At 47.4% G+C, this 14,672-nt stretch overlaps 1 protein-coding gene across 2 annotated transcripts in view; it reads left to right on the top strand.

Moving 5' to 3' along the window:
- Positions 1 to 14,672, top strand: part of HROB (homologous recombination factor with OB-fold) — a 526,210-nt gene that overhangs the window by 373,914 nt on the left and 137,624 nt on the right. For both annotated transcript variants that reach the window (XM_069634316.1, XM_069634315.1), the window contains one exon: positions 8,152 to 8,237. In XM_069634316.1, the coding sequence (XP_069490417.1) occupies positions 8,152 to 8,237 (86 nt within the window). The remainder of the gene's footprint in view (positions 1 to 8,151; positions 8,238 to 14,672) is intronic.

The raw sequence follows: 14,672 nt of genomic DNA, 5'->3' as shown, positions 1-14,672 counted from the left end.
CGACCCAGAAATGCAGGCAGTGGTCACAACGGACACCTCACTGGCAGAGTGGGGGGCTCACTACCTTCACCACAGAGTTTGGGGTCTGTGATCTCACACTGCAGCTCAGAACCACATCAATGTGCTCGAACTTCTGGCAGTATTCAAAGCCCTTCAGGCATTCGAACCCCATTTAACAAACCTGTCCGTGCAGATCCTAACAGACAGCACTACAGCAATGTTTTATATCAACAAACGGGGGTACACGTTCCCCAAATCGGTCCAGACTTGCACAAAAAAATCTGGAAATGGGCACTAAGACGGAAGATGTTCCTATCATCACAATATGTTCCAGGGGAACTCAACGCTCTAGCAGACTCGTTGAGCAGAGATCCTGTTACCAGAGGAACATGAGTGGCGCCTTCACGAAAGAGTCGTAGAACACCTCTTCTCTCAATGGGGATTCCCAACTATAGACTTATTCGCCACAAGCGAAAACCGTCAATGCCCAGACTTCGTGTCCAGGTTCCCCCAGCCAGGCTCCAAGGGGAACGCCCTATGGATGAACTAGTCAGGGAAATTTGCTTACGCTTTTCCCCCAACTCCTCTCATGAAGAATGTGATGAACAAGGTACACAAGGAACCGGTGACGCTTATCCTAGTTGCTCCTACGTGGGCAAGACAACCATGGTATCCACATCTGTGCAGACTTGCGATGTGCGATCCCATTAAACTCCTGTGCTAGTACAACCTACTCACCCAGCACAAGGGACTAACATTGCACCCTCCACCACACTCAATGAACTTGGCAGCATGGCTCCTGAGGTCATAGAGTTCAGGCATCTCAATCTACCTCAAAGATGCATGGATATCTTGAAAGAATCATGAAAACCAAACACTAGGCACTGTTACTTTGACAAATGGTGAAGATTTGTAATTTGTTGCCAGACTAAGCAGATCAACCCCATAGAATGTACTCCATCTAACATTCTCATTTATATGCTCCACTTGCTAGATACAGGGTTAAGTGTTTAACTCTTTAAAAGTCCACCTGGCGGCCTTGTCAGTCTACACCACTTCCCATAATAAGGTCTCATGGTGGAAGGTGCCAGTCATCAAAGCATTTATGGAAGGGGTAAAAAGACTCCACCCTCCAATTTCTAACCCACTGCCAGGTTGGGACCTCAATGTGGTACTCGCTAAGCTCATCGGACCCCCTTTCGAGCCTATGCACAAGTCTAGCCTCAAACACCTGACTTGCAAAACTGCCTTCTTAGTAGCTATCCCTTCCATAAGAAAGGTTAGTGAAATCCAAGCATTGCCAGTGCAGGATCCTTTCTTTATTATACATAAGGACAAGCTGGTTTTACGTACTCACCCTAGGTTCCTACCTAAATTCATCTCCAAATTTCATGTTAACCAGTCAATTGAGTACCAGCTTTCTTCCAGGAGCCCAAGAGCTCTGCTGAGGTAAAACTCCACACACTGGATGTGAGAAGAACGGTCCTCTACTACATAGACAAGACCAGACTAGACCACTAAGAAAAACAGATCAATTGTTTGTCTCCATAGCGCCAGGCAGAGAAGGTGATCGCATCTCTAAGAACGCTATTTCTAGGTGGATAGTCGGATGTATCCAAATGTGCTATTTCCTAACAGATAAAACACTGCCTTTCACACCCAGGGCTCACTCCACGAGAGGTACTGGGGCCACTTTGGCATTCATTGCAAATGTTCCCTTACACAGTATTTGCAAGGCAGCTACATGGAGCGCTGTTCATACTTTCACTCAGCACTACTGCATTGACACCCATTCCAAGACAGATACACAAGTGGTTCAAACGGTTCTAAGACATTTATTCGCTCATGAACCTTCTCATAACTCACCTCCTTCTTCCACTGCTCGCTAATCTATGCAAAGCATGTGATCTAAGCAGATTCCACAAGCCTCAGAAGGGGATACATTACTCACCGTAATCGTATTTCTGATGCCTGTATCTGCTTGGATTCACATGCGATCCACCCTTCCTCCCCTTGGAGAGAAGGCGCATGGATGCTTATGAGCTTGTCTGATACATATTTGCTTGGATACAACTGTACTCACACTACACCTCATGCTACCTCATGTCAGAAAAAATAACAATCTGAGGGACCTCGACGCTTGAGGCATCATGGGTACAGTGGACGTCACACTAGGGATAGTATTACTGGCACGCCCTGTCAACGCCCCTTTTTCGAGTTTCGAAAACAACTGTAATACTCTGCAGCTTCCAGTAGATGTCGGCCTATCCACAGCATGTGAATCTAAGCAGATACAAGCATCAGAAATACAATTACGGTGAGTAATGTATCCCATATATTTTGAATGGCTTTTGTCTTTCCACAAGTTTCTCATTTCTGATATCTCTTTCCAGCGTTAAGCTGCTTTGGAATTTTATAACTCTCAGTAGAGGGTGCTGTGCGTTGTCGACTCGATGCCCCTTGACGACCTCGTCCACTCTTGAGCCTGACATCACTGATCGTATGTATATAGAACTTGTTGTGCCCGTTCTGTTTTTCCGCTGCAAAGTTTGCTTTGGATCGGTTCATTGTCGCCTGATTGACATTATTTTTCAAAATGTCAACTCCTAAAACCGGCTTTAAGTGGTGTGCGAAATGTGAGGCCAAAATGGCTATCGCAGACCCACGCCACATTTGCCTCTAGTGTCACAGGATCGAGCACAAGACTGAACACTGCGGTTCCTGTCAGCACATGACAGGGAAGGCGTTAAAAGAGAGGATGGGTAAACTCACTGCGGGTAGGCCCTTATCTAAATCCCCATCGACGACTCCTTCTAGAAGGAGATCTTTACATGAAAGGAGCGCGAGAGGTCATTCACTGCTGCAGAAAGTGCTCCATGAAGCTCTTGTGGTCTATAACTACATCGCACCACTCATCGTCCTAGGCTTCTTGAAAGAAGGCCAAGAAAAGACATCCTAGGTTCAGCTTGTCGTCTTCCGACTCCTCTCCCGAACGTAAAGTTAAATGTCCAGGTAAATCGGCCTCTAAGGTTGAGTGGGAGGATTTCCGCCTCTGCGTGTAAAATATATTTGATAAGGCGGCTTCTCCCACCTCTCCCAAAGAGCCAAAGAAGGCCCATGAACCCATTGCGCTTCGTAAAGCCGAGAAGGTGTCTGTTGTTAAGGTTTCAGTTTGCAAGCCCTCGGGCTCAAAACCTTCGACCCCTCGCGTAGACTCAAAGCCTCCAGTAAAGGTCTAGGCCTCATACCTCAGTAGCTCCATCGAGTCATGGGTCGAGTTCTTAGTTGACGGAGCCAGTGAAGGTTTTTAAACCTCTCCCGAAGAAAGCCTTTTACAATCAATGTCTTCCATTTTTGAAGAGGGTGAGCCTTCTGCCCAGGACACCCCTTCTTTTGGGCTTGAATATTTCAGAAGAGTCTAGGATGGACCATTTCATAGGCTCTTTAAAAGATGCAAGCAACCTTGATACTTCTCCTGCATTGGATTTCTCTACATCAGACCCTTCTGATCATGCAGAGGCCTCTTACAGGTCTCTTATGTATAGAGTCACAGAGTATCTAGGATGGAGAAGGCCTGCCACGGTTTACCAGCAGTATGACCTTATTGATATATTAGATAAAAGTCCTCAAAAGGACCCTATTTTGCCATTCCACACTGCCTTAAAGAGTAGGGTAATGGCCAGTTGGGAAGCCCCAGATACCAACCCTGCAGTGAATAAAAATCTCACTAGAAAATATAAACCATCAAGTGTGGACCCTGATATTTTTTTTCCAAACATCCAACTCCTGAACGTTTGGTAGTGCATGCCACTACCTCATCTTCTAGAGTTGCCGCCTACCCGACTAGACCACCTGACAGGGATGACAAAAGTTTCAATACATTGCCCAAGCGTTTTCTCTGCCACTAGTATGGCTTTAAAGTCCATTAACTCTAATTGTGCCCAGGACAAATTTTCCTGTATGCTATGGGCTGTCTTAGCTATTGCTACGGAACATATCCTGGAAGGGGAGGAAAGGAATGTTTTCCTAAATAGTAAGGATGGTTAGGAGGCCATGTGTTAGTCTTTGCAGTCTGGTCTTGATTCTGCTGACAGTGTAAGCAGGGCTATGGCAGCCAGTACTGTTACGTGCAGATTTGCATGGCTGCATAAGTCTGGCTTTGTGTCTGATGTTCATTCAAGATTGTTGAACATGCCTTTCGATGGTTCCCATCTATTCGGAAGCAAAGCAGATGAAAGCTTGGAGGAACTCCTATCTTTCAAAGCTGCAACAAAGTCGCATGGCGCAGCAATTGGACAACCACAGCGAAGCCCATCCGACTCCTTTAGGTTGGAGGCGTCGGTCCTTTCGTTATTACTCATCTTTCGGAAGGACAAGGGGCCAGGCTAACCAGAAGGGCAAGAGAGGTCTTGGTGGAAAGACATCCCAAGCAGCAGCCTCCTTGCCATCAGCTGCTGCCACAGCTACACCAAAGCCTCTCTGAGGCCTTGGTCCACAGGACTGTTGTGGGGGCAGGCTCGCTCAGCATTTGGAGGAGTGGTGGGTGTTGCTTCAGATGTTTCCAATGCTTGGGCTTTGCAAACCATATCCCAGAGTTACTGCCTCCATTTCTTGTAAAGGCCACCAGGTCATCCACCAGGGAGCCACTCCCTCAAGGTTCCTGATCCTCTCCTTCTGCAGAAGGTTTCCATCCTGCTGGAGAAAGGTGCCATCGAGCCGGTACCTATAGCCGGAAGGAACTTGGAGAGGTACTCCGTGTACTTGTTGATCCACAAGAAAGGTAGACGATTTAGACCCATTTTGGACTTCCTCAGGAAGTCAAGTTCAAAATGGTCCCTCTTTCTCAGATCCTTCAGACCTTCCAGCTCCAGGATTGGACATCATCATTGGACCTTCAGAATGCTTACTTTGATATGCCTATTCATCACAAGAACAGGAACTACTGGAGGTTTGCCATTGGCAGTTCTCACTTTAAGTTTGGGTTCTACCATTCTGGCTTACGTCAGCCCGAGGGTTTTCACAAAGTTATAATGGCGGTGGTGGCAGTAAGTCTCGGGGGGGTGAGGGGGATTCACATCTACCCCTACCTGGGTGAAAGGATGATCAGGTCCTGTTCTCCCAAACAGGTCCTGGAACATCACAGCATCACCTGCCACTCACTCCACAGACTGGGCTTCTGCCTCAATTTCAAGAAGTCCCACATGATACCTTCTCAAAAGTTTCAATTCATTGGAGCTATCCTGGATGCTTTCTCAGGTTAATTCTCGCCAACCGAGGTGAGGGGTAATCACATTCCGCAGATGGTCAACAAGTTTCAGACGGTCCAACATCTTTCGGCCTTGGATTTTCTGAGGTTGCTCGGTCTCATGGCATCCTGCATTTTTCTGGTGCCCGAGCCCCATCTGAGAATTAGGTCTTTTCAATGGGCCCTCGAGTCCCAGTGGTCTTATTTCTCCGGCAGAATGACGGTTCTACTTCAGATCCCGATCAAGGTCGCGCATGATATCCTGTGGTGGGCCTGTGAGGAGAACGTACTGAAAGGGGAACCTTTTTGGCACCCATGGCCAGGCATAACAGTAGTTATGGACACTTGCCTAATGGGATGGGGGCCAACACCAACAATCTGACTATCTGTGGTCATTGGTCTCCATAGAAGTCCAAACTACACATCATCCTTTTGGAACTGAGGGCAATTAGACTAGCGATGATGGCCTTTCTGACCTCTGTGCGGGGGAGAATGTCCTGATAATGATGGACAACACAGTGGCCATGTACTACCTGAACAAGTGACTAGGTGTAGGGTCACTACCAATGTGCAAAGAAGCAATGCAGCTCTGGTTTCGGGTACTGCAGGACGGAATCTCTCTCGCTGCCGTTCACCTACCCAGAGAAGAGAACACAGCAGCAAATGCTTTGAGCAGGCAGAGAACAGTCTCCCGCAAGTGGGATCTAGCTCTGGAAGTCCTTCAAGAGATCTTTGCCCTTTGGAGAACCTCCTCATGTGGATCTGTTTGCATCCAGTGTCAATAGGAAGTGCAACTGAAACTTTTCACTCCTGTATGTGTTTCCTCCAGTCCTCACATCATCAGGAGGTTGCGGAAGTTTGGGAAATCCATGCTCCTGATTACTCCAGATTGGGCCAGGAGGACGTGCTACCTGGACATTGTGAGCATTTTCTTTTGCCATCCAATTTGTCTTCCCAAAAGAGAGGACTTGGTCTCACAAGAGGGAGGTTGCATTCTTCATCCAGAGATCAGGACTTTCAACGTTCACTCCTGTTCCTGAAAGGTTGAGATGCAAAGATTGGGACCGTCTGGAAGACGTAATGGAAGTGTTGCTTTTGGCTAGAAGACCAGCAACAAAGTCTCTGTACCGCTGCCATTGAAATACGTTTTGCTGCTGGTGCAGAACTAAGAATGTGGATCCTTTTGTTTGCGATACACCAGTGGGGTTGTCTTTTTCCACTTCATTTAGCTCACCAGGGGCTTCAGGTTGCCACTGTTGACTGCTATCTGGCAGTGCTATTTGTTTTTAAGCGCTCACCGGTGCAGGGATCCTATTTTACGATCCCTATTGTAATCCAATTTTTGAAACTCATTAATTATACCCGTTTGGGACCTAAACTGTGTGCTAAAATTCCTCATGGGTGCTCCGTTTGAGCCCCTTCATGTCCTCAGCGTCAGTGAATTGCAGCCTCTTTTGTGTAAGCCTCCTTTTACCACCTTCTACAAGGAGTAGGTTGGTTTGAGAGTCTGTCCTACCTTTATACCTAAGCTAGTTTCAGAATGTCATCCATCCCAAGATTGTTCTTCCTACCTTTTACCAGCCACTGCATCCCTCCAAAGAGGAAGAGAGACTTCATTGTCTTGATCCTAGAAGAGCCTTGAGCTTTTACTTCTCCTGATTAGCAGAATTTAGGCAAGACGGCAGAGTTTAGGCAAGACGGCCAATGTTTTGTGGATTACGCGGGTCATAAACTAGGACTCACTGTGACCAAGCAAACCATGTCCCGCTGGATTATACTTTGTGTATCAGAGTGCTACAATTTAGCAGGTAAAGACGTTCCTGTGGGCTTACAGGTGCACTCAACTAGCTGTGTGGCCCCTTGATTGGCTTTAGAGAGGAGTGCCGGTAGAGGACATCTGTGCTGCTGACACGTGGTCCTCTATGCATACATTTACAGCATTTTATTGCCTGGAATCGTCAGGACTGGAGGCAAAGTTCGGCAAAGCTGTTTTACACAGTGTTAATGATAAATGAAATTATCCCACCACATACATCATACTGCTCTGGGAGTGTATCAAAGATGAGGTATATGTGGGAGGACACAATCCATTCGAAGAACAATTTACTTACCTCCGGTAATGTTCTTTCAGTTTTATGTTCCTCCCAATGTATTCCTCTTCGCCCCTCCCATCCTGCGCCTCAGAAGAATTTCCATATGTTAAACCTACCTCTTTTACTGTCTGGTATTTTTGTCCTCGTGAATGTCTGTGCTTTCGAAGGGGGTACAAACTAGAACTGAAGTAACGGGCGCAGTGAGTGCTATATATTCAGTCGGTGATGTCCTGCTCGAGAGTGGACGGTGGCCGTAGGGGCATCAAGTCTACAATGTATGGCACCCTCTGAGAGAAAGAACATTTCGAAGCAGCTTGACGCTGGAAGGAGATAAAGATGAGGAAAATGCAGCAGGAACATCCAATCGAAAGAACATTACCAGGTGTAAGTAATTTGTTCTTCTTTCAGTATACCAATCTAATGTATTTTCTATGGATAAGTGTGTGGACTTAATTGTATCTTTGTTTCAGCTTACTTCCCCCTCCTTCAAGTTATGCCAGACTCGTATGTTATGTTACTGAACTTGAGAGGTTTGACTTCCCATTTGGGTTGGGCGTACGTGCCCTCTTTAAGGTTAATGGTTGAATAACTCTCAAGGGGGATGTTCAAAAAATGCCTTTGTAGCAGAAAAGAAAACCTTTCCTAACTGCTTCTAACCTCCTATGTCACGACCATTGCTTTATCATGTTTGTATGTTCTGATATGTTTGATGGAAAGTTTTTCGTAAATTCTGATTTCTTGTTTTGTGGGGAGCAAGAGGTTAATAAGGTTGTTAACCAATTGTTCACATTGATCCTGTCTCTCTCTTTACAGGGGAAATGCAGGGGACGTTGCATCACCTGCTGCTGGAAGAGCGTGAGAATGACCTAAAGGCAGGCTCTGTGCTACTCTTGCAGCAGGTATGTTGGCTGGATAAGATTTGATGGATGGCTGCTGATCTGCATACTGGTTGAGTTAAGAAAGACCAAGGTCATTCAAATAAACTGCATGGTCAAGGAAGTTACCCTTTTCATTAGAGGCCACGTTTTTAAAAGAGAATTGGTAATAAACCAGACTATAGTAGGCTGGGCATTTTATGAGAATCACCAGTGTGATGGAACACAAGGAGTGTTGTAAGGGCAGTAATGGAGCATGAATTGAAGGAACAATGTCTCAGATGAGATTCTAGGGGAAATGAGTGGGATAATTCTGGGGTCCCAGGACTTCAACCACTCTGTTATGTGGACCTACGAAGTGGAATATGGAGGTTCTTCAGCATTGGGCCTTTCATAGTCACATGCTGGGAATATTTCCCGGTTATCAGGCTGATAACCTTGGGTACTTGTTAGAGAGAGCAGTCAGACTTAACGTTAGGAGAGAGAAAGGTGTGCAGGGAGGTACATTTCATCCCAACAGACACATCAAAATAATACATCCCACCAGTATACTGAATATATATTGTGATGAATCCAGTGATGTCATCACTCCTTCCATGGGGGAAATCTCTCCCTATGTTGCCAGGGAAAGGCAGAAGCTACCTGACTCTGACCCTGGGAGTGGCTATCTGAGTGAGAACCTCATGGGGGAAGACAGCCCTTGGGGAAGGAGTGAGAAATCCCTAGATGAGACATGGCATTTCCCATCCACCCCACCACATCTCTATGACATATTGTTATGTAGAAAAGGAGACCGCGAACACGGCTAACTATTCCCTGCATGTTCAAGACCTGAGCTACACTACTGGGATGATGAAGAGGGACAGAGGGATGAGGAGCCGCTAAACCCAAAAACCAACAACATGCTCTAGTTGTTGGAAAGAGTGACAATGCGGCGTGATATTTAAATCCCCAACAGCTGATACAGAAGGAGAAGAGGTATCTGACGGGAGCAGACTGTTCTCGCTTGAAGGAGCTTGAAGAGAGCTCACAGGCTGAAGAAGTCTGGTCAAGGGGGAGGAGCAGGCGAACCGCTGCCAGACACTAAATGGTTGCCTATGTCCCTGAAGAAAGGGCACAGAGGAGCCAGAACTGTCCCGTGGTAACGCTGACAGCAGGAGGCTGTCTTTGAGTCTTGGATATGGGGCGGAGAGCGGAGAAGGGGGGGGATGTCCTCCCGAACCACCAGCGAGGTGCAGCATCCTAGGCAGAAGGTCAGGAACGTCGAAGCAGCCACACATTGCCAGTGAGTCCAGCTACAGAAGGTGACACTGGGGTGCTTCAAGGTGATTGCCGAGCACTGTGGAAAAGGCTGAGGCCTAAGCAACTGTGCAAGTCTGGCACCCGCAACCAAGCTGAGAAGCCTATGAGAAACCCTGGCAGGATAGTAAACCAGGCATATGGGAACCTTGTTTGAGAATACCTGGTCCGAGAGTGAACCATGTCACTGTGCAAGTATGGGACCCGCACCCAAATATATATGTGGAACATTGTGAAAGTGAGTCTGGAGACCTGCACTTAAAAGAAAAAGTAACTTATTGTGAAGTCCTGGCTGGAGAGTAAACCAAGACAAACTGAATCTAGAGCACATATTATGAAGTCCTAGCAGGAGAACATGCCAGGCCAAAGTGAATTTGAGTCTAGAGACCTGCATTTCAATTGAAGAGTAGGAAATCTAGGGAAAGGGAACCAGACCATCTGAGTGGAATAAATGTACAAGAACTGTGGAGTAGGTAAAGGGGTGAGGAATAACCATTGAGTGTGTGAAAGGAGCGAAATCTAGGGGACAGGAAGCATAACCCCTGAGTGCAAGAACTGTAAACTAACTGTGAAGAACCCTTGAATGTTTGATGCTATGGGAATTTGATAGTAGCCCCTTTATTAGAAAGTTGTCATTTGCTAAGGAAAAGAACTATGATAGAGGGCTGAAGAGACGTTTAAAACTCGATGGACGTGGAGACCTTCTCCCATTGTGCTGAGGGCTGTGAAACCTTGGGGAACCTTGCTAAATGAGCAAGGAAAAGTAGAAGAACCCTTGATTGTATGAGATCCATGGGAAGGGACACATACCTCCTGCATTGAATAATTGTACTTTATAATAAGAGATTTCCAGAGGAAGGGAAGATCCTCTTGTGTAACTGTGTTGGAACTATTGTTTTCTTCACCTTTATATGAGAAATTTAATTTTGAACATTTGGCAGAAACCTGCGGATGAGCAGTTGTAAGAGATTTCCCTTTGTCACATTTTCCTAGTTTTAGAATGTAAGGGACATTGTGTAGGATTTTGGACACAGGACATAGACCATTTATTTTGGACATTCTGACACTGACGGACACCTTAGTTTTGATGAGACAGGGAAACCCCTCATAGAGTTTGGGCAAGGTAGCATATGCTTCATCCGCCTCTTTACTATTACTGAATGAAAGTCTTTTTGCCAAAAACATGTGTGACCACTCTGTGTCTGCGTCTTACTCCTGATTCCTTAAATATGGTGTCAGGTGGGATCCAGCTCATTTGATACAAATTGGGGATCACACATGAATGGTAAACTAGATGGAGTAAGCTGTAGCCCCACAATAGTTACATCTGGAAAAGACCAACCTTCCATCATCTTTTACACCAGCATATCGTCTACCCTAAGATAAGTAACCAATCAACCCCTTTTCATTGGGTAAAGACCTCAATATCATGATTGGTTAAGAAACCCCAAACCCCTCATTCATTCAATCCCTAGAATGGGGGTTATCCTTCAGCCATTAACATGTCGGACCATTCTTCCAGGGAGGAAAACAGTGGACAGGAATAGCTATCCTCTCTTTAGTCCCCAAGTTTATCTGGTTCTAGGAAGAGACAAAATCCTATTACGAAGGGATTGTGTCCTCCGACGTATTCCTCATCTTAGATATCTCCTTCCAGCTCTGCTGGCCTCGGAACATTTTTTCTCTAGAGGGAGCTGCGCGTCGACGTCCTCCGAGTCGATGTCCCTCGACAGCCGGCGTATCGACGTCGAGGTCATCCTGCCTATAAAGGCCGCACGCAGCGTCCGTTGCTCAGTTCCGTTTTTACGCGCTTACTCAGTGCCTCGGAATACCGTTGCTCAGTTCTTAGTTAGATTAATCCTATTTACCTCGAGTCATTCGATCCGTACTCGATGGCTTCCTCGTCGGAACCGACAACTCCTCGATCTGGCTTCAAGAAATGCCGAGATTGTGGGAAAAAGATGTCGTTGACTGAAAAAATATGATGAGCGTCTTCGAGAAAGCGGCCTCGACCCCCTCGAAGACTGCCGAGAGGGATGCTCTGGTCGAAAGAACCGAAGGTCAAAAAAGCCGCGAGTCGCAGTACCCGGCGAGGGAAACCTCTCGAGCGCGTCTCGAACCCTCGAGTAGGACTATGACCTCCAAACCTTCCTCGAAGGTTCCGTCGACGAGGGTTCCGTCGAGGTCGATGTCTTCGACGCCGTTGTCGAAGGGACCTTCGACACACGGGTCTGTCGACTCGACGCCAGCTTCGACACCGGCGTCGACGCCAAGAAAAGTCACGGTTACGACACACCCAGTGACTATCCCCAGGTCCTCGACGTCGATGGCTTCGAGATTGTCGAGTAGAATTCCAATTCTGTCGAGGTCTTCGAGGACTCCGCCTTTGTTTTCGACGCCATGCTCGAAGCCTTCGGCGTCGACGACATGGACGTTTTCGAGGCCGATAATGACAAGTTCGGCACCTTCTGCCTTGGAAATGGGATTTACTCCCTTTATGAGTTCAGAACAATTGAGAACTATGTCCTCAATTTTGGAAGAGGGTGAATTGTCTGAACAGGAAGACACATTTGAGTTGCAGGGACCTGTAACCCCAATTAGAGAAGAATTTTCCTCTGAAGAGCTTAGGTTAAAGGATCTTCATGATTCCTTACATAAGGCAAGTGGGTTAGACACTTCCCCTGAGGTGGAGTTTGCTAAGCCAGACCCGGGGGAGCATGCTGAAACCCCCTATAGAGCCTTAATGACCAGGATCACAGAGTTCATGGGGTGGTCTGCAACTTCACAATCTTTCCAACAAGATGACCTCACGGATATTCTTGACAAAGGCCCACAGGAGGATCCTGTGGTGCCTTTTCATGAAGCTCTTCAGAGAAAGATCATGACAAACTGGGAAACCCCAGATGTAGTACCAGCAGTAAATAAAAAACTGTCTACAAAGTACAGGGTATCTTCTACAGACCCAGAGTTTTTGTCTAAACACCCATCCCCAGAAGGTCTGGTGGTACAAGCAGCATCCTCTACCGATGTCAAGACAGCTTATCCTACCGTCCCACAGGACAGGGACGATAAAAAATATGATGCTATGGCAAAGAAAGTCTTTTCAGCATGTAGCATGGCATTAAAATCTGTTAATGCTACTTGCACCCTTGCTAGGTTCAGCCATACACTTTGGGAGTGTGCTTCTACAGCGGCTGACTGCATCCCGGAGGGAGAAGAAAGGGATGCGTTCCTGAATATTATACAGGACGGTAAAGACTCTATGTGCGAATCCCTCCAGACGGGCATTGATTTGGCTGACAGTATGAGCAGAGCAATGGCGGCAAGTACATCAACCAGGAGATTCGCTTGGTTGAGAAAGTCTGGTTTTGCCCCAGATGTGCAAGCCAGGCTCTTGAACATGCCATTCGATGGCTCTTCTTTGTTCGGGAAAAAGGCGGATGACAGTTTAGAAAAACTGCAAACTTCAAAAGCAGCAGCAAAATCCCTAGGAGCTGCAATCCGTCAGACTCCTTTTCGTCCACAGGAACCTCTGCGAGGGGCAAGTCCTTTCGCTTCTACTCCGCATTCGGAAGAGGTAGAGGATGACCGGCTCAAAGGGGACAAAGAAGAACTACCAGAGGTGGACGGGGTAGATATTCAAAAGCCGCAGCAACAGCAGGTACCTCTTTACCATCGGCATCTGCATCAGCCGCCCCAAAACCACTCTGAGGACTTCCCTCACAGGACACCTGTCGGAGGCAGGTTGACTCAACATCTGGCGGTATGGCAGGCTATCACGTCAGGTGCTTGGGCATTGGAAACAGTTGCCCAAGGTTACTGCCTGCCTTTCCTACGTATACCTCAGAGTCATCCACCGGGAATCAGCTCTCAGAAAGCTCCAGATCCGCTCCTCTTGCAGGAAATTTGGGACCTGCTAGAGAAAGGTGCCATAGAACCGGTACCTGTAGCGGAGAGGAACAAGGGCTGGTACTCCCCTTACTTTCTCATTCCAAAGAAAGACAGAGGACTGAGACCCATCTTGGACTTGCGAGAATTGAACAAATTCCTCAGAAAAGACAAATTCAAGATGGTCACTCTTTCTCAGATCCTCCAGGCCCTTCAGTTCCAGGACCGGTTGGTATCTCTGGACCTTCAGGACGCTTATTTCCATGTGCCTATCCATCTCAAACACAGGAAATACCTGAGGTTCGCAATTGGCAACTCTCACTATCAATTTCGAGTGCTGCCATTTGGGCTGACCTCCGCCCCGAGGGTCTTCACCAAGTTAATGTCGGTAGTGGCTGCAAGTCTAAGGAGGGAAGGGATTCACGTCTACCCCTACCTGGACGATTGGTTGACCAGGGCTGTTTCTCCGGAACAAGCTCAGATCCAGCTAAATCACGTGTGCCACTTCCTTCACAGACTGGGCTTCTCCCTCAATTTAAAGAAGTCACAAATGATACCATCGCAGAGACTCCAGTTCATAGGAGCGATCCTGGACACTTTCCTGGGAAAAGCCTCGCCACCAGAGGTGAGGGCTCAAGATATTCTACAGATGGTTACCAAGTTCCAACATGCCCAACGTCTCCCAGCCTTCGACTTTTTGAGGTTGCTAGGCCTCATGGCATCCTGCATTTTCCTAGTGCCAGAGGCTCGCCTGAGAATGAGATCCCTCCAGTGGGCACTGAGGACTCAGTGGTCACAATTCTCAGGGAGAATGACAGATCTTCTTCAGGTTCCCGGCAGGGTGGCTCGTGACCTTCAGTGGTGGGCCTGTCAGGAGAACATTCTGAAAGGAGAACAGTTTTGGCAACCCTGGCCGGAGATAACAGTAGTCACGGATGCCTCACTCACGGGGTGGGGAGCCCACGCCAACGACTTGACCATCAGCGGTCGTTGGTCTCCATCGGAGTCCAGACTACATATCAACCTGTTAGAGCTGAGAGCCATCAGACTTGCGCTGAAGGCGTTCCTGCCAGCTGTACAAGGGAAGAACGTCCTGATAATGACAGACAACACGGTGGCCATGCATTACCTCAACAAAAGAGGAGGCGTATGACCACTACCCCTGTGCAGAGAGGCGATGCAGCTCTGGTTTTGGGCAATCCAAGAAGGAATCTCTCTATCGGCAGTTCACCTAGCCGGAGAGAAGAACTTGACAGCGGACGCCCTGAGCAG

This window comes from Ambystoma mexicanum, chromosome 13 (assembly GCF_040938575.1).
Source record: "Ambystoma mexicanum isolate Mex_15411 chromosome 13, UKY_AmexF1_1, whole genome shotgun sequence".
Taxonomy (NCBI): Eukaryota; Metazoa; Chordata; class Amphibia; order Caudata; family Ambystomatidae; genus Ambystoma; species Ambystoma mexicanum.
This window is presented reverse-complemented; position numbering and strand designations above follow the sequence as displayed.